This window comes from Prionailurus bengalensis, chromosome B1, assembly GCF_016509475.1.
Source record: "Prionailurus bengalensis isolate Pbe53 chromosome B1, Fcat_Pben_1.1_paternal_pri, whole genome shotgun sequence".
NCBI lineage: Eukaryota > Metazoa > Chordata > Mammalia > Carnivora > Felidae > Prionailurus > Prionailurus bengalensis.
This window is the reverse complement of record NC_057344.1, coordinates 120,428,863-120,449,063: the sequence shown is the minus strand read 5'-3', so window position 1 is coordinate 120,449,063 and position 20,201 is coordinate 120,428,863. Positions and strand designations below refer to the sequence as shown.

At 42.2% G+C, this 20,201-nt stretch overlaps 1 protein-coding gene and 1 long non-coding RNA gene across 3 annotated transcripts in view; one reads left to right on the top strand and one right to left on the bottom strand.

Moving 5' to 3' along the window:
* The window catches only part of SLC39A8 (solute carrier family 39 member 8), an 80,032-nt gene extending 62,315 nt beyond the window's left edge, over positions 1-17,717 (bottom strand). The window contains exons 1-2 of one of the 2 annotated variants that reach the window (XM_043571668.1): positions 17,486-17,717; positions 16,260-16,738 (exon numbers count right to left, since the gene is read on the bottom strand). In XM_043571668.1, coding sequence (XP_043427603.1) covers positions 16,260-16,478 — 219 coding nt within the window. In that variant the 5' untranslated portion in view covers positions 16,479-16,738; positions 17,486-17,717. Of the gene's footprint in view, positions 1-16,259; positions 16,739-17,165; positions 17,308-17,485 lie in introns of those variants that run through there. The other variant, XM_043571676.1, reaches the window with a different exon arrangement.
* On the top strand, positions 6,742-12,382 carry LOC122478034. Its single transcript, XR_006295814.1, has 3 exons — positions 6,742-7,343; positions 7,444-7,546; positions 12,287-12,382. It is a non-coding gene; the product is annotated as an uncharacterized LOC122478034 (long non-coding RNA).
* Positions 17,718-20,201: the final 2,484 nt, after the last annotated feature.

Here is a 20,201-nt window from a genome sequence, read left to right as displayed (position 1 = left end):
TTCATTTTTCCATCATTCCCTCAACTCTTCTCACACCTCTTACTGAAGCCACTAGAGTGCTGATGCATTTCCACGCAGAATACACACATACACACACACACAAACACATGTGCGCACACGCGTTCACATTCACTCTCAAAGCTGCTCCTAAAGAAGAGCCATAAAGGGCCTTAGGTATATTATTTAAAGAAAATAGCTTGCTTTGTGATACATTGTTCGGGGAAATAATATTATCGTGAAACGGTATGTATCGAATGACATCACTCTATAAATAAGGTTCAATCCAATCTGGAAATGTATGCTTCAAATATTAACAGTGTTTCTCTCTCAGTGATGAAATTATGGGTGATTTTTATTTTTTCCTCTCTGCTTCTCTATATTTGCCAAGTTTTAGACAATGTATGTGTATTCCTGTTCCAATTAGAAAAATAAAGTTAAATCATGGGGAGTTTCTTCAATCTCTTTTTCTAGGTTCCTCCAAACACAATTAAGACAAGCTGGAATTTTTTTATTTTACTAGAGAAAAAGAAACTTTAAAAGCTATGATACACTTTTTAAAAGAGGTTTAAAGACTTTTCTGATTTTACCATAGCTGTTGACACATGTCTCAGACCTGTCCCATCCACATTCAGTTTCTCAAGGCGTCCTTGCCCCTGAAAGCTGGCATGGTATCAGAGCACAGACACTCAGTGTGGATTCTTGACTTTCTGACCCTGACCTGCCTCCAGCTAGCAGGAACCCCCCTACTTTCCATCACCTGTGAGGACAGCCTTCTCCCATTTGCTGCCAGGATCAAAAGGTCTTTGGGTCTTGCTGCTCACCAAGGGCCTTCCACTCGGCCCCTTCAGAGATAAGGTGTAGAAGATATGACTGCTCTCCAGTCAGGACTGGGGCAAATGTCACAAGGGTGAGCTCATCCTTCAAAGTCATCTCACCTCTGCATACAAGGAATGACTTAATCCACCCCAGCCCCAATATTATGAAAAATCTTTAGGACAGTAGGTCTCAAGACGTCATCCAGGCACCCCTACAGATTACCGAAACCCTTTCAGAGAATGTGTAAGGTAAAACTTATTTTTATAATAATATCAAGACTGCATTTGCATTTTTTTTATGAGTGAACAATGGCTATTCCAGAAGCTATGTGACATATGTCACAACAAATTGAATACAGGAGCATATATCAGAATATACCTGTCTTCTAAGCCACATGTTAAAGAGATTTACAAAAATGTAAAACAATGCCATTCTTCTCACTAATTTTTTATCATGAAAAATACAATTATGTTTTCATTAAAAACTGCTAATATAGTCTGGGCTTATTAATGTTATTTTTAATATGTTACATATTTAAAATTCTTCTCAACATTAATTTCTATAATGGTATATATCAATAGATATAAACCACATATACTGAAGGTCTTTGGTGTTCTCAATAATTTTTAAGAGTACAAAAGAGTACAAACGTGAGTCTGGCACATAAGACTGACACATAGGCCTCCAGAGACCACTTAACTGACAAGCTGGGAGCTTCTAATTGATCTTACCTAATATACCTCTCACCCTATTTATCCTACATCCCCATAAGATTGCTTCTATTGAAACACTGCCACTGTCACTCTTCTACTCAAACAGCTCCCCACACAAAAATAAAAAACTTTCCTTCTGCCAAGCATCTAAAGTCCTAACACGGAAGAACTTCAATTGCCTGTCTCCAATCTTCCTACTGCCTTTACCATCCTCCAAAAGCATACTGGAACTCTCTATTCCGATTTATTTTATTTTATTTTTATTATTTTTTAATGTTTTTATTTATTTCTTGAGAAAGAGAAAGAGAGACAGAGAGAGAGAGAGAGCACATGAGCAGGGGAGGGGCAGAGAGAGAGGGAGACAGAGGATCCCAAGGGGCTCCGAGCTGTCAGCACAGAGTCTGATGCAGGGCTTGTACCCACAAACCGTGAGATCATGGCCTGAGCCGGAGGCAGACACTTAACTGACTGAGCCACTCAGGTGCCCCAAACTCTTTATTCTAAATAAAAAGTTTTAACAAGTCTTGTATTGGGACTTTGCATGCCCCATGATCCCTACCTAGAATTCTGATACATATCCCTTCAAAGTATCCAACTCCTATCTGTCCTGACCTTTGGCCCCCACCTCCGCTGATTAATACTGCATGCTCACCAGACTCTTAACGCCCGTGGTATTTTTTGGTTAGCACTTACAGTGTGCTTCTTTGTATTATCATCTGTTCATGAAAATGGATATCTCTTTAGTAAGATCACATGAAGATCTCGAAAGGATAGATGTAGTCCTTTTATATCTTCTTCAACACCTAATAAGGCTTTGGACCATCTAAGACACTCAATTCATAACAATCACATATTTGACAGATTAAAGAAAGGGAGGATGGATTTAAAAAATTGGAAACTACTCGCACATAGTATCTGAGTATAATTCTGAGAAATACAACTCAATAACCTGAAAGTCATTTACCAGTTATTCACCTCTGAAGAGCCAAATTTTCCAATCATAAGTTTCTCTGCTATGCCATGAAACTTTTCCGGAATCAGTTCGGTGTGGCCCTGATACTACAAATAAGCTATACTAACACCAACTTTTCCAACTTGCCCTAAGAACTATAACTATAAGCCATGGAGAAAATCCAAGTCTAAATGAGAAAAAAAATTTTTTTTACAAAATTCAGAAATTAGAAGAAATAAAAGTTTTATTATTTCCTTCTCTGATGCTATACAGGTTACACTTTAACATGCTATTTCTTTTATACTATTTTAAAAATTTGTCTGCACCAAATAAAGGAATTGCTAGTTTGCCTCGAATCAAATGAGACATTTAGGTTGATTTAAGAAGTTATTTTAGGGGCGCCTGGGTGGCTCAGTTGGTTGGGCATCAGACTTCAGCTCAGGTCATGATCTCACAGTCTGTGAGTTCGAGCCCCACGTCAGGCTCTGTGCTGACAGCTCAAAGCCTGAGCCTGCAGCATATTCTATGTCCCTCTCTTGCTCTGCTCCTCCCCCACTCATAGACTCTCTCTCTCTCTCTCTCTCTCTCTCTCTCTCTCTCTCTTTGGCTCAAGAATAAATAAAACACAAAAAAAATTTTTTTTAAGTTATTTTAATATGTTAGTATAAAATTTGGTGTTAAAATGTTGGAGCTATTCATTCATTCAACAAATATTTTCTAAATACCTACTAAATGCCGGATACTATGCTATAGAAAGAGAGAAAGTGATTGAAATGAACCCGATTCCTAAACTCCGAGGTCTTACAGACTATTGCAGGGCTTAGATATAAATATAAATAACTATAGTATGGCCTGGTAAGTGTTAGGGTGTGGAGAAAGGATAATTAACCCACCCGAAAGTATTGGGATTGTCAGAGGCTTCCAAGAGAAAGCAATTATCTAAGTTGAGATGTGAAGGAAAAAGGAGAAATAAGGTTGGAGAAATACAGGGGTAGGAATATATACTGCAGGGTCTTGAATATCAAGCGCATTAGATTTTATTCTAACAGTAATGAGAAGCCATTTAAGGAGGGTGCAATGATCAAATTTGCATATTAGAGATGAAATCTGGCAGGACTGTGGAGCATAGGAAGGGACACAGGACAGGACTGGATGCAGTGGCAGCAAGAGAAACAGGGCAGACATGTATTGAGCACTTGCAGCATGCCAGGCACATGACAGAATGGCAAGATACAATAACTCATTTAATCTCCACAACAATCCCATAAAATAGGTAAAATTATCCCTATCAGACTAAAGAGAACCCTGGAGTTTAGAAAGATTGAGTCAGAACCATGTTGACCTTACTGTGACAGGACTTATGTGCATTTGCAATAAGGGGGGAGGGGTTTCAGGAATAACATCCAGTTTTTCAACTTAGTCAACCAACCAAGCTGATCACTGAGACTGGCAGAATGGAATTACCAGGAGGCTGTGATGGAGAAAGGATAGAGTTGATGAGCTCCATCTGGATTAGGTTTAGACCTGCTGAGCTGGGGACGGGAGAGGACTGCACATCAATCGGCAACAGGATGTGCCAGGCTAAACCTCAAGAGAGAAATCTGGACCCAGCCAACCCCCTTAGGGAGCATCTACGAACAGGTGAAAACTTCAGTCGGAGGACAGATGGACATTATGTGGAGGGAGTGTGTAAAATCAAAAGGAAGAGGACTTGAGGTAGAACCCTGAGGAACATTAATACTTAAAAGACGAGCAAAGAACACTGAAATTGAAAAGAAGCAGAAAGAGAGGTAAGAAAATCAAAGCACACATAGTCACAGGCAAGGAAAGGGTGTGTTTCACCTGGGAAGCGCCCATTGTATTTAGCAGTAAGAAGGTTCTGGGTGATGTCCTGCAGAGTAATTTCATGAAAGCATTAGGGACAGAGCCCACAGTGTGCTGTGGAGTGACTGGAAGGTGAGAAAACGGAATGGCAATTCAAATATTTCCACTGGCCCATTATATACAGAAAGCAGTGCATAAACACCGTGAGATATTCAGGGAATTCACAGCACAGGGGCCCCAGTAACATAGCATCTGCCCAAAACCGGCACAGTGGAGAAGAAACAGGCATTCAGATTGGAATGTCTGTTCTCCAAGACAAATCTGGATACTTGGTGACTTTTGCCAAATGACTTATTTGTGTCTCAGTTTCTGGGCAAGCTGGTATGTCTTAATTCTCCCCCAATACTGTTTTGAGTGTCTAATGCCAATAATCAGAAAATAACATTGCAAGGTTGAAAAATAGCTGTGAAGGAATTAACATCAGGTTTTAGAGCTAGCCCTGACTGTTGCAGAGACAACTTCAGCGGGGAAAAATAATAATAATAACTTTTTTCTTGTTTTCTGAACAAGAGTAATATCAGCAGAGAACACCTTCCTGCTTCAAACGATTGTACAGTTCCCAGTGACTTCAAGAAGCTCGCATCAATTCTACCTTGACATCCAGGCACATAGATGAAAGTAGGGGACACTTGACATTTCGGAAAATCAAGCAGCTCATCCGTGGGATGATATTCTTCAGCACGAGGAACAAAATGGAAAGAGCATAGGTTTTGAAGTCCAGTGCCTCTGGAAAAGAATCCTCACTCTGCCACTTCTGAGCTCTGACTCTGAGTGACGTATTTATCCTAGCTAAGACTGGCTTTCCTCATGGGAATACCTAGAACTCTTATCCTGTGAGATTAGGAGGGTTAATGGGATGACGTATAAGGAAGTACCGAGCACAGTGCCTGGCACATGATAAGTACTCCATAAATGTTAACCTCATTCCTTTTAGAACACAACCTACTTCCTCTCCTAGAGTGAAGGTCCTACCCAGAATATTTCTTTAACTGGCATTCATCCCACGATTAAGAATAGAGCCGGGGCGCCTGGGTGGCTCAGTCGGTTGGGCGTCCTACTTCAGCTCAGGTCATGATCTCACGGTCTGTGGGTTCGAGCCCCGCGTCGGGCTCTGTGCTGACAGCTCAGAGTCTGGAGCCTGTTTCAGATTCTGTGTCTCCTCCTCTCTCTGCCCCTCCCATGCTTGTGCTCTGTCTCTGTCTCTCAATAACAAATAAACGTTAAAAAAAAATTTTTTTTTAAATAGAGCCAATGTGTAGCTTTTCTTATTAAGGTGTGTAGGTGAAGTAAGCAAAGACTATCCCTAAATTCTGAGATCTCTGCTCCTAAAGAAAATGGTAGAGGGGCGCCTGGGTGGCGCAGTCGGTTAAGCGTCCGACTTCAGCCAGGTCACGATCTCGTGGTCCGGGAGTTCGAGCCCCGCGTCGGGCTCTGGGCTGATGGCTTGGAGCCTGGAGCCTGTTTCCGATTCTGTGTCTCCCTCTCTCTCTGCCCCTCCCCCGTTCATGCTCTGTCTCTCTCTGTCCCAAAAATAAAATAAAAAAAACGTTGAAAAAAAAATATTAAAAAAAAAAAAAAAAAAAAAAAAAAAAGAAAATGGTAGAACATCATGATTTGATATATAAATTCAATTGCCTGGTATCATCAATAGCATGCATTTTTTAACAAAAGAGGCTGTGTGTTTTCTAGCACACGTGTTCAACATTCGCACGAAGCAGGATCTGTGATCCAACTTAGAATCAGCCTACTTTTTTATCATTCCCTTTCATACGAAGTTTGAGCTAACTCTCGTGCCAAACTTATCCCAGGGAGACCAAAGTAGCCCCTGTTCTCTTACCTGCTTTCCAACTAACAAGGCCAGCTAGACGTGAAGGACCCTGGATTCTGTCCGCTTATAAAACCCATACAGAGATCCTGAAGTAAATCTACACTTAAAACCGCAATTAGATCAATTTCTAGAAATACACCATGCACTCCCAACCATTCACATTTCAGTATGATGTAAATGCTGGATAAAAACAATACAACACAGCCTCAGCAGAACTCTGGAGGAGAAGAAATATTCATTAACTTCAACGCACATTGAAACACTCAATATTATTTCTTTAGCCTATACACCAAAGGCTTACATTTTTTGGAATTTATCCCCAGTGTTTGATAAAAGGGAAGCAGAAGCAAACAGTCAAAGACTTTCTCAAGGTAAGAGCTGTCATGGAAACTAACACTGAAACCAAAGTCAATGGACTGACATACTTCCTACTGAGCTTTTAGGACTGGCATATTTCTCATTGAACTTTTCATTTCATTAATCCTTACTGTCTTTTTATAGCAGTGCTTTCCTCTGTAAGTTGACCGACACTAGGGTGCTCAGGCCTCCAGCGAAAGACAATTTTGTTAAGAACAGTTATCACTATATCAAGTAACACAGTATTATAAAGTATGCATTGAGCATATGTTCGAGCCAGGCATGACGCTAAATGTTCTACATGTATTTCTTTATTTGTTATTCATTATTTGGAGTAACATAGGTAATGGGAAAAAAAATTTATTTGAGTTACTACATATAATGCGCTGAAGATAGAAGTGCCTAAAATATAGTAATTGCTCAATAAATGTTATTATTGTTTTTATATTTTAGTTCAAACAACCATCCTATGAGTACAGTTCATTTTTTTTTTTCAGTTCACAGATGTAAAAACTAAGGATTAAGGAGGTTAAGGACTTTCCTGTGATTCCCCAGGTAATAAGTGACAAATTAGAATTTCAGCCCAGGTCTGTTTGATTCCAGAGGCCAAATTGTTAACCATTATGTTGTATTCTCTACTATAGTTAGAGATCTAAGAAGCTCACCAAATAAATCGATGACAACTCTGGATTATTTTTGAGCTAGGTTCATAGAACTAAAGCCTTAGAGGCCTTATCAAGGCACACCTGTTTTTTGTTCTCTAGCCATTCAGTTAGTCATAAAAAAAGTCAAGGTATTAAATACTTGGACTTGCAAGGCATAATACTACTTTTCAGGTTAACACCTTTGATCTAGATTCACAGATTTTTGTTTTTGTTCTCCTTAAACTCCAGGCCAAGAAAAACAACAGAGGATCTTTGGAAGGAGACAGAAACCAACTGAAACAAGGCTCCATTCTGGAGATTTTCTATGCTCCCAAATCCCTCCATCACAAAGGTAATTCAATGATAGTTTCATTTCTTTATAAATCTCAAGACTCGGCAAACTCATTTGCCCCTGAAATAGACAACTGGGAATAGTTTGAGAATAAATTAATTAGCTTCAATTACAAGCAGGAACCTACTAGAGTTGGGGAGTTATCTAGAGTTGGGAATGGGAAAACTTTCTGAAAACTATAGTTTCTTTGGTGGTCTACAGTTTAGTAACATTCTTTTTTTAAATAAATTGCACTGTAAATGACCCCAATATTAACTGTTTGCCCTTAGCAATATGGATAGTCCCTTGAGGAAGTGCCACTCTGAATATAAGTGACTTACAAACTCTTATTACCAACCTCAATAAGCTCCCTTTATATAGGGCTGTATCTCTTTTCCCTGAGGAATATCAATCCCTCTCAACCTCAGGCCTTATTTTCCATTCCTATTTATATTCCTATTTTTCTCCCCCAATCTCTACTACTACAACCAAAAGAAACTGATCACATAGAGGACTCAAATGTACATGAAATTTAGTGTACATTAAATTTAAAACCCTTAAGTTTAGAAAACTTAAAACAATCATAGTTGAAAAACAATGTTTTTTTTTTATGTTTATTTATTTTTGAGAGAGAGAGAGAGAGAGAGTACACGAGCGAGGGAGGGGCAGAGACAGAGGGAGACACAGAATCTGAAGCAGGCTCCAGACTCTGAGCTGTCAGCACAGAGCCAGATGCAGGGTTCGAACCCAGGAACCGTGAGATCATGACCTGAGCTGAAGTCAGATGCTTAACTGACTGAGCCACCCAGGCACCCCAGCAATGGGTTTTTATGACAGGGAAATGAAGTCCCTGCACCTCAGCATATCCCAAGATAGGTATGATCAGGAAGCAGGATATGGCATGAATCCTGGCAAGCATAAAAACTGCAAATCTCCCCACCCAGCTACTCTACTGTGAGCAAGGAATAAAGATCTATCCCCAGTAAGGAAAAAAGTTTACCTCTGCCCTCTCCTGCTAACTGCAGCATTGACCTGCCTACAGCCAGAGTTAATCATTCTGCTCACCTACTCTTCCCTCATTGCTTCAACTCCTTCCTAGCACCTTGGCACAAACCACTTTCTGCAGTGCTGTGCAGCCAGCAAGGCAGTTGCTTCACAGGCACCTAAAGGAGGATCTACCCTCTCAACTGCCAGAAGAGAGAGTAAATTCATTGCCAGAATCCTTCTAGAGTAAAAGTGAAAACAGCACTGAAAGTTTTAACAGGAGGCATAGGTGTTTCTCTCCTACTCGGAGTCTATCCCTATAGGAAAACACAAGTTGATTAATATGCCTTTCAGAGGGAAGACTTAAAACTCAGAATTAGGAAAACTATTGCTGCCAAAATATTTTCTCCAAGAAAAATTCATCATATAAGAAAGAATCAAGGACAATTTCATTCTATAAAAGAATTCATGTTGCCCACAGGAAAGTCCATTCTGTGGTTAATAGTACGAGACACATTTGATACAAGCAGATGTTCAATCAACAAATATTTTAGAAACTGAACCAGATATGCAAACTTATCCAAAAGGAGAATTTACTGATTTGTAACTCCTCCCTGAAACGTTTCCCAAAATGATGATCTTTCACCCTTTCTTTTTTTTAAAATTTTTGTTATTGTTTATTTATTCTTTGAGAGACAGACAGACAGTGCATGAGCAGGGGAGGGGCAGATAGGGAGGGAGACACAGAATCCGAAGCAGGCTCCAGGCTCTGAGCTGTCAGCACAGAGCCCAATGCAGGGCTTGAATTCACGAACGGTGAGATCATGACCTGAGCCGAAGTCGGTCACTCAACCAACTGAGCCACCCAGGCACCCCCTTCACCCTTTGAAACTAGTAGCACATGCTGGGGCGCCTGGGTGGCTCAGTCACCTACGCACCCGGCTCTTGAGTTCAGTTTAAGTCATGATCTCACATAGTGGGATTGAGCCCTGCATCAGTCTTCACACGGGGCATGGGGCCTGCTTAAGATTCCCTCTCGCCTCTCTCTCTGCCCCTCCCCCGCCCATTCTCACTCTCTCTCTCTCTCTCTCAAAAATTAAAAATAAGAAAAATGAACTAGTAGCACATGCTATCACCAGTCTTCATATGACAGTTAACCACAGACAGCCTAGTGATATCTCTCACCATATTTGCCTTAGCGATTACTTAACTACGCAGTTTGCCTTGTATACCTTTCACGTCTTATTTATTTAGATTATAAGCTCTCTGAGGAAAAGGACTCATTATCACCACTGTAGTTTCTATACTCTTGGCACAGTTCCCTTCAAGTGGCTAAGCAATGGATAAGCTGATAAGCGATCAATGATGAGTAACTTCTACTCACAATTCAAAATCTGAGGTAATAGTGGCCCAGGGTAGAGAGAGTATGATTTCCAAGACCATAATTCAAAAAATCCACTATCCTATAGCGTTGAGGATTGCCTGAGGTTCTACCCCCTCCCATGTGACACCAGGTGAGTTACTTAATCTTTCTGTACCACGTTTTTCTCATGTGGACAATGAAGATAATAATGGTGCCATTATCGTAGGGTTGGGAGTATGAAATGTGATAATACAAATAAACTGGCTAAGAGTTATGGCACATAGTACAAGACAAATAAATTCCTAGACACAATTATTTGTGTTTTGTACAAAAGGGTTCGTGTGACTCTTAGAGTAGTTAAATATGGAAAGAATGAAGGGCATTTTCCTGGACAGATTCCAATCATACCTGGCAAAGAAGCAAACTAAATTCTTGACATCACAGTCAAATGAATTACGAGTGTCCTTCGTTTTCCCAAAACCTCTAGGAAACAATGATTTAACTGTACTCTGTCAACTTAAATGAGAGTGATGTAATAGATCAGAATAGGTACATTGTCTTAAAGGAAAAGCAACCAGAGACCTAAATGCAACCTCGCCCTCTGTCCCGCCCTTCATTTCTCACCTGAACGAGCAGGCTGGAAGGCATTCCTAGAAGACTTACCCCAGCCATTTCTCAGAACACAAAAGCCAAAAGAACAGATGCTCTTTCTCTCCTCCATTCATGTCAGCGGTTCCCACAACCTCCCTCATCTAACCTACCATGACCCCCACCCCAGGAAAAAGTACAATAGAACAAACTATGCATACAATACATATGTCATGAACACACACACACACACACACACACACACACACACACACCACACACCACTAGCCAGGCCATCCACTGAAATAAAAGGCCTACAGTTACCTCACTGCTTCTCCCTCTGGCATCATTAGGCCAGAAACTAATGAAGGAAAAGATTTAACAATAGTTAAATGACACAACAGGCAAAAGATTGAAGTAGAAGATATTTATTTGGGGGCACTTTTATTGCCTGCTTTTCTCCAAGACGTAGGGTCTTTATGCTACCTCCCGACTGTCTCCAGGCCCACACAGTCATTACATCTCTTGCAAACCACCACAGACTCCTCCTTCATTCTGTCTTGGCCCGACCCAATACATTCCACACTCTCATGTGGAAGAATCTTCTGAAAACACAAGGCTGATCCTGTTACACTTTTGTTTGCAATTGTTTAATGACACATGTCATGCTGCAGTGCATTGTGGTTATGTATGCATATCTCATACCTCCCTCAATAAACTCTAACGTCATGGGAAAGCCCAAACTATTTTACCTATATTAAACAATCTTCACTCATTCACTCAAAAAATAGGTAATACGTATGTGTTACGTACCAAGCACTACACTAGCCCCTAGAGATGAGTCAGGTCCTTCCCTTCAATTTGTTTACAATCATGTGTGTATTGTAACTCATGATGTTATTTACATATTATATTATAATTGCAAGATAGACTATATTATGATTGCATAGGCACCGATTAACATAGGATTATAGAAAGGTTCCTACTAAATGCTTGAGCAGATCAAGAAAGGCTTCTCAGAAGCAGTAACGCCTACACGGATACCTGAAGCATCAGCAGGTATATAGGGAGAGCGAGGAACTAAGGGAGATCCATTAAGATGAGAATAGCGGCAAAGGACAAGCCTTGAGAAATACACAGGAACCAGATCATAAAAGGGGTTAAGCCACATTTAAATGTTTGAAGTTTATCTTGAAGGAATTTAATTGTTTTAGTAAGATGAGTGATATGATCAGATTTCTACTTTAAAAATGACCACCCTAATTATAGTAGTCATTCAAGACATCTGTTAAACACATGAAGAGTTAAATGTAATTAGCATTAAAAAAAACTATTTCAGGAATTCAAAAAAGACAGAAATCAGTGAATCAGTGCTGGCTATGATGCCCCAGAGAGGTTTTATGGAGGAGTTCAGCTGGGCTTTTAAGAACATATGATTTTGATAGGGTAATTCAAGGAAAAGAAGGACTTCCTAGTTGGAAACAGGAAGGGTACAAGGAAGATAATTAGCTAGGAAGTGGCTGTGCAAAAGTTTCAGGTGAATTCACAGAAGAGTGACTAGTTTAGTTAAGTGAGTGCCAGGTCTGGAGAGGTAGGATGACATCTCAGGGTCAACCTAGAGGCACAGGGCCTTGAATGCCAGGCTCAGGATTTAAACTTCACCAGCAAAGAGAAGGCTCATGGCTAAGTTTTGAAAGGAGAGATGCATACTCCAAGTGTTGCATTAGGAAGATTGTATACGAATTGGAAGAGGTTTAAAAACAAAGTTCAGGGGGGCATCTGGGTGGTTCAGTGGGTTAAGCATCTGACTCTTGATTTCATCTCAGGTCATGATCTCGAAGTTTGCAGAATCTAACCACTGCTAGGAATGAAGCCTGCTTGGGGTTCTCTCCCCCTCACTCTCTGTCCCCCCCCCTCTCCCCGCTTGCATGCTGGAGCTCGCCCTCTCTCTCTCAAAATAAATAAATAAACATCTAAAATAAAAAACAAGGGGCTTCTGGATGGCTCAGTCTGTTAAGCGTCTGATTTCCACTCTGGTTATGAATTCGAGCCCCGAATGGGGCTCTGTGCTAACAGCTCGGAGCCTGCAACCTGCTTCAGATTCTGTGTCTCCCTCTCTCTCTGCCCCTCCCCTGCTCGTACTCTGTCTCTCTCTCTTCCTCAAAAATAAATAAGACAGGGCGCCTGGGTGGCGCAGTCGGTTAAGCGTCCGACTTCAGCCAGGTCACGATCTCGCGGTCCGTGAGTTCGAGCCCCGCGTCGGGCTCTGGGCTGATGGCTCGGAGCCTGGAGCCTGTTTCCGATTCTGTGTCTCCCTCTCTCTCTGCCCCTCCCCCGTTCATGCTCTGTCTCTCCCTGTCCCAAAAATAAATAAACGTTGAAAAAAAAAAGAAAAAAAATTTTTCAAAAAATAAATAAATAAATAAATAAGACATTAAAAAATATTTTTTTAAATACAAAAACAAACAAGGTTCAGGCAACTAGGTGTAGGAATGTGAAAGGAAACATAAAAGTGGGAGTTTTCCGTGAGAAAAAAAACAAAAAGTTAAGAGAGCGAAGTGAAACATAAGGTTGAGTGATGGATGAAACAAGTTCACCTCACATGCCAAAGTCCCACACCCACTCCCTCGTTTCCAACTATCCCTCCCTGGGTGACTGATTTATCTGAAAAGAGTCATTTCCTGAAGCTTAGTGTTATCATTTGGAGGATGAGAGTCTTCCTTTTTATCATGCTGCTTAGGTAGTATCTACAGCTAAGAACTAGGAGGTGAGGTTTTTTTGAAGAGAAAATTAAAAGAAAAGAACACCTGGAGAATGAGAGTGAACACTGGAACAAAGAAAAGGTCCCACTAAGGCCATTCTTAAATCCCCTAAATCAAATCACCCAGGATATTCATTCAGTTGGGGTGCCCCTGCTTTTTGGGGGGGGGATAGTTTTGTGTATTTTTTTTTTTTGAGAGAGAGAAAGTGAGAGAGAGTGGAGGAAAGGTAGAAGGGAGAGGAAGAGAGAGAGAAAGAGAAGAGAGAGAAAATCCCAAGCAGGCTCCACACCCCACATGGGGCCAGATATGGGGCTGGATCTCACCAACTGTGAGATCATGACCTGAGCCGAAATCAAGAGTCGGACACTTAACCGACTAAGCCACCCAGGCGCCCCTTGGGGTGCCCTTGTTTATTGTAGGAACTCCCCGAGATAGATCAGACTTACACCCAGTCATGGCGCCCCAGAGACTCATTCATGTCCCAGGTCCCTCCCCTCGCTGTCTGGGTTGCCTATTCCACCTGCTCTTTATACCCCCAGTAACCATAAGCAGCAGAAGGAGAAACTCAATTGTTCCATTGTCTCCAGTTTAAACTCAGATCACTTTGGTCTCCCAAAGCAACAACTTAATTTAATAGTACTTAAGGATGTGGGAAAAAATATTAGAAAACCTTCCAAAATTGTCTAACCAACCTCCAGCATACAGTAGTCTATGACTTGAGAAAAGCCTACCTAAGAAACATCACAGCCCCCATCCAAAGAGCAATGCCATTTGTAAATAAATCTCTTAGAAGACTGAATAAATCCCTGGCTCATCAAAATAAATTCTATTTTCTCAGCCTTTTTCAAAGTCAGAAAGTCAAGCTTCTCACAACAGGTTCATGTATTATTTATTCTACTTCATTGTAGGTGAGGAAACTGAAGATACATTCTTTAAGACAGAGATATTAATGGCTCTAACTTTTGTTCCAGACTGGATGGTGTCCTGCTAGAATGGATATGAATGCCAGCAGATTAACAGATTCTCAGGAATGGCCTTTCATCTGTCACCATTTAACGGATGACTATTGTTTTCTTTAGGACTTTTTAGAACATCAAGTTGATATGTGTTAGGCCTGACTACATGATAAACCTTCCTCAGCTTCCCTTTGTTTCCAAAGTAATCACGGGCTTCTTCATGTCTCTTTTTGATGCCCACGAAGGCCATAATGAAGGTAGTTAAATATGCAAACATGGAAACAAGAAACAAGGTGTCAATGTACATATAATTTACTTATTGAGGCATCCGACTTACTCATAAACTGGGATCATACTGCTAATAAAGTTAACTGATCTTCCTAAATAATCTAGGCATATTTTCCAGTGTCTTTGCCAACAGATGGCTCAGGGGTCTTTTGTCACTTTATAATTCATCTACACCTCCAGACACTACAAGATAAGGAGATAATTTAAATCAAAACAATGTGTGGGCCACAGATATGCAGCTGCAAATGAAATCCTGAAGCTTCTTTCTAAGCATATGACCCACCACTCCTACTCCTACCTAGAAATACTTTAGTCAGCTGTTTCCCCTAATTGAAAAGAAGAGACTGCAACTAGACAAAAAGTACTGAGGAAGGTGTTTGCTTTATTTTCTGAAAGATCTATATACTATGGAGGCATTTCAGTTTTCCAACATGTAAGTTCTCAGACACTAAACCAAATGTAATGTCATGCCAGAAATGGAACTATATACAGTTTACTAAAGAACATAGGTAAACGGACCACAAAACGCTTCATGGTCAAAGGCAGGCCGCCCTCTGATACCCCATGGCACCAGAAAGTTCTACTTCTTGAATATTGTATGTTTTAATTGAGGAAAGATATATCTAATAAAAAAGAATGCAAACCTACCTATAGTGGTATTAGCAAGGATTTTACTTGATTACAGTTTCCCTATCTGACATCCAAGATTAGATACATTGGAAAATGCTAAATTCCCAAGAGTGGAGAATACATAGTATGCAGTATTTCCTAAACATCTCAGAACACAAAAACTTTTTGTAACACAAACTAACACTGCCCACAAGTGACAAACACTAGGCAAAATACTGCACACTGCTATTCATCCTCAGTTGTTAGTGGAACAAGAGCAGAAGGGGAAAAAAATCAAGGCACTGAGTTAACTGAATTTTTAGAAGTGGGGAGGAGTTTGGGGAGGATGCTAAAAGCACCCTTTGCCTACCTGACGGTTTTAAGAAATAATCATAGAATATTTATCATGGAAGTGACTAGGAATCTACAACAGCATCCTTTTTGAAATTTACTAATAGGTATGATCTTAAAATTCTCCTAGGTAGCTCATAGCTGTCCTTAAATCGAAGACATTACCAAATGCTCAGCTAATACTGTATATGTACTAAGAAATATATATATTTTTTATTTTGAACGAATATTAGAATCAAACGTTTGACCTGACAAATGACTGAAAACTAAGACTCAATCCGGTTCCGGCACCAACTGGGTATACGATCTTGGTCAAGCTCTCATTGGTTTCCCTATCTCTGTACAACAGACCCGTCAGCTCTGGAGGCCTCATGAAACCTACATAGGAAAGACAACTACAAAGTATCTCGTCAGCAGTTCTTAGCTGTTAGATGAGGAGGGTGCACCAAGCAACTGTTAATGAGGGTGCCAGGTGAGCCAGTATCTTTGCTGGGAAGACTTAAGTACGCCGTTCCAATCTAAAAAGCATCTCATAAAGGTGCTTCCCGCCCTCGACTACTTCATAAACTTTTCTATAAAATGTTATGACCACAAGCGTCTGACCTCGCAGCTCATCAGGCGTAAAACTGCAATTTCTGGCTCCCTCAACAACACCAGCCCTTTAACCCTGGTTCAAGAAGCCCAGTGGGGTGAAAATTAAGTGCCGCCAATCAGATACCGCCCCGCACTTGAAAAATGCCCCGAAAGTCTTCTTCCCTCGCTCTTCCCAAATAAATAGCGTTCCTACACAAATGGAAGTCCATGGGTGTCCGCGGACACTGGAAGGGCCGTACCTGATTGAAGTGCAGCTGCCCGGGCTCCGCGACACCTTCCACGGGGGCGGCTCCCAGCTGCTCCAGCAGGCGCGCGAGCTGCGCCGCCGACAGGCTGCGATTCGCGCCGAACAGGCTCAGTACATCCTCGCTGAAGGCGAGCCCGGGCCCCGCCGCCGTCCCTCCGATGCCCGCGGCCGCCAGCAGCAGGAGCCCAGCCACCGCCCGGCCCGGGGCCATCCTGGCCGGGGCTGCCTTTCGAAGGCCTGAAACGGGCTGGAGCGCACCGGGACGCGCTGGGCGCACCTGCGCGGGTGCCCAAGAGCCCGCGCGCGGTTCAGTTGTCGGCGCGGGTCCGAGTCAGCCGTGACGCGGGCGCCCCTGGTCCTCCGCCGCCTTGGGAAGAGCCGCAGCCCGCGACCTGCGGGGCATTGAAGTGGCGGTGCAGCCGGGGGGCGGGGAGCGATAGGCACAGCGGGCCCCCGGGCCTCCTGGAGAGCCTAAGATAAAGAGGACAAAGGGGGACAGAGATAAAGGCCAGCGGGCCAACGCCGGCCAGCCCCGGGAGCACTGCGTGGCCCGAGCCCTCGAAGGCCCGGCCGGGCGTGGGGCCAACTGCCCCGGAGCCGGGTTTGCAAATGTCCCAGGATTTGCATAGTGTGGTGACACGCTCCTCCCGGATATAAAGCCCCAAACCAAGCAATTGCTTAGGAAGAACTAAAACCACTCGCACGGTAGAACCCCACCTCCTCTTCCTGTCTCGCTGCTAAATTCCCGTAGAGGAAACTTGGAAGGGGTGAGACGGGCAGTCCCCAAGGAGCTGCAGGAAACAGCCCCTTCGAAGTCCTGGGCTTTGCGTCTAAACGGGACCCTCCCTCTCCCAGATCTCTTCTCTGGGCTTGGCAAACTAGCCTGCTAACCTCTCACCTCGCCTGTCTGTTTCTGTATCTGCGTCTCTGTGTGTGTCCACGTGAGTCTCAGTCTCTTTCTTTCTCTCTTTCTCTCTCAACACTGTCTCTGGCTAGTCAGCTCTGAAACTCCGAGATCGGCCCTGCGCCCTTTACAGACAGATAAGAGGCGGGCCCTGTCCCCTCCTCTCTAGCACGTGGTGACACACACACACCCTCCCCTAGCCTGAACTCCCGCGCTCGTCCACGCCGGGGCGCAGGGCCGCTGGCCTTTCCTCTTCGTGTGCACTGCGCATTCCTCGTCCGACCAGGCTCCCCACCCGCACCCTGGGGGGTTACCTGAATGCCACGTCCCTGTCGGCGTCCCCAGCCTCCTTTTTGGTCTCGGTGATCTGTTACCTTGATGAAACTGACTTCCTGGAATAGAGTCAAGAGCCCCATGCATTGTCTAAGAGGTTAGCAGGAATTGCTTTTTTGTCTCACTTCGTAAACTCCGGAGGAAAAAAGGAAACCAAATCTCCAGCGTGGTGGCAGGCTAACTGAGCTTGCACTGCCCAAGCCGGCCCTTCCTGACGCCGCACAGGATATCCGCAGATCAGAATGAATGTTTGTTTGTTCAAATGAGGGTTCAAGAAAAGCTGACTTAGGTGTGAGGTCAACAAGTTTGTGCAAAGTGAAGGCGGTGTTTGGGGACAAAGGTTGTGTCTGGTGGATATAACTGTCCAGAAATAAAGTAAACCTTGATTCCCTGCTACATGGCTAAATACAATAGGAAGAATTCATAGTGTTCTTGCCTTTCACCAGGAGAGTGCACAGCCTCCTAAATCAGATCTTAGGAGACCCTAAGGGCAGAAAAAGGCAAGGAGATGAGGAATGGGACAAAATCTCCTCTCCCATGAGAAACTTAGAGGTGAATGAGAAAAACAGAGACACAGAGAGAAAATTCCAGAAGGATGAGGATTTGGGTGGACATAACTGAAGAGCTATCATATGGAAAATGTTTAACTGTATTCTAACTACAGAGAGCAGAAGGCAGCAGTAACAGGGCAAAATTACCAGGAGGACGGTTTCTGTGAAATATAAAGCACAAATGCTTGGGGGGTAGTGATTGCTCCACAATTGAAGGTGTTTCAAACGCACAGGTAAGTGGTAGACAGATTCCTGCCTCAGAGGAATATCAGCAAAATGATCCTGATGCTCTGTCCCTTTCCATTATAAAAATCTAACATTTGTTAGTAATAATTTGTGAAATTACAGAAGGGCAAATATTTCACCCAAGGGCCAGAAGTAAATTCATGTCATAGTTAAACTCTTAAATTACACAGATGATGGGATTCTTCAAGATTTTTATCGGATTCTTAAAAAAAAAAAAAAAAAAAAAGTTTATTTATTCAGAGAGAGAGTGGGGAGGGGCAGAGAGAGAGAAAGAGAGAATCTCAAGGAGGGTCCTCACTCTCAGCATGAAGCCTTATGTGGGGCTCAAACTCACAAGCCCACGACCTAAGCCACAATCAAGGGTCAGAGGCTTAACTGACTGAGCCACTCAGGTGCTCAATTTTTATTGGGTTCTTAAGTGTAGTTTGCTGCCTATTTTTCCCTTTGGCCTCAATGACTCAAGGTGATTCTTAGAAATTAATGAATGCTCTAGATCATTTATCCATACCCAAGTTGTTCATTCCCAGCTTGAACTGCAACATTGATAAGATGTTGGATTTTCCATAAATATAAATGGGCTTTAAGTAACATAAAATTTAGGGGTGCCTGAGTGGCTCAGTTGGTTAAGCGTCCAACCCTTGATTTCAACTCAGGTCATGATCCCAAAGTCGTGGGATCAAACCCCAGGTGGGCTCTATGCTAAGCATGAGGCCTGCTTAAGATTCTCTCTCCTTTTCCTTCAGCCCCTCCCCTACTTACACATGCACATTCTCTCTCTCTCTCTCTCTCTCTCTCTCTCTCTCTCTTTCTCTCTCTCTAAAATAATAATAATACAAATTTTGTATTATGGATTTTTTAAATGAAATTTTTGCATTAGTCATTCATGTCTCTGTATGTATATTTTACCTACCCATCAACCCCGAAAGACAATAAATTAAAAAAATAATAATCAACTTGCTTGGCAACTTTACCAAATGCAGCTAACATAATTTAGGCATGCAATTAAGACAGGACATTCAGAAAATTACGAGTTACTAACTACCAAATTGGTAAGGCTAATTTCTAGATTTTCCACTCTAATGAAACATAATCACCAAAGTACTACTCAGATAATGTTTTGGGGACCAAAATATGACATTGTATCAGCCATATCATTACTGAAAAAAGGACTTCCAGTTTAAAATATAAAATGGAATGCTATAAGCTATAATTTCTTTCAGAAATTTGCCTTAAAGTTTAAATAATTTTAAATGATAATGTTTAGGGGAGAATGCCGGGAACACCAGCCAGGATCTTGAACGATGCTTTCTCTTCCAGACAATGTCACCTGAGAAACTTGGTGATAGGTTCAATTCCCTCATCTATGAAACAAGAAAGTTAGGACAGAAGAACAAGTATCCATTCCAGCCTTATTTATAAATGTCTAATTTAGGAGTCATCTATCAGAACGAAACATGAAACACCTATAAGAGAAATACAAGTTCAATTCTCCAGTGGAAACGATATTTAAAGTCAAGTCTTACTTTTTCTAATAGCTTCAAATTTTTCTCAGTCCACATCTTTTGTTACTTTTGCAAATAAGGAGCAAATGGGCATCTTTTAAACTTTCTCGTGCATTCATTTCCCCGTGGAAGGACGAATAAGCAAATTGAAGCGATAGCACAACCCTTTCCCCTCTTCCCCGTCCCTTCTCTTCTGCTCCCTCCAGTCTTAAAGCCATGAGGTGGAGCATAGCATTGGTAAATAGTATCTGTGTGGAGGGCAGTCACAGTGGCCCAGAGAGGGGTGTTGGAACCTGAACAAGAGAAGAAGGATATCCAAGAAGGAGGGAAACTTAGTGTGAGCAGTTAGAGCCCACACAGGCTGACACACGCATCCAGATGGTGAAGGGAACGTGGAA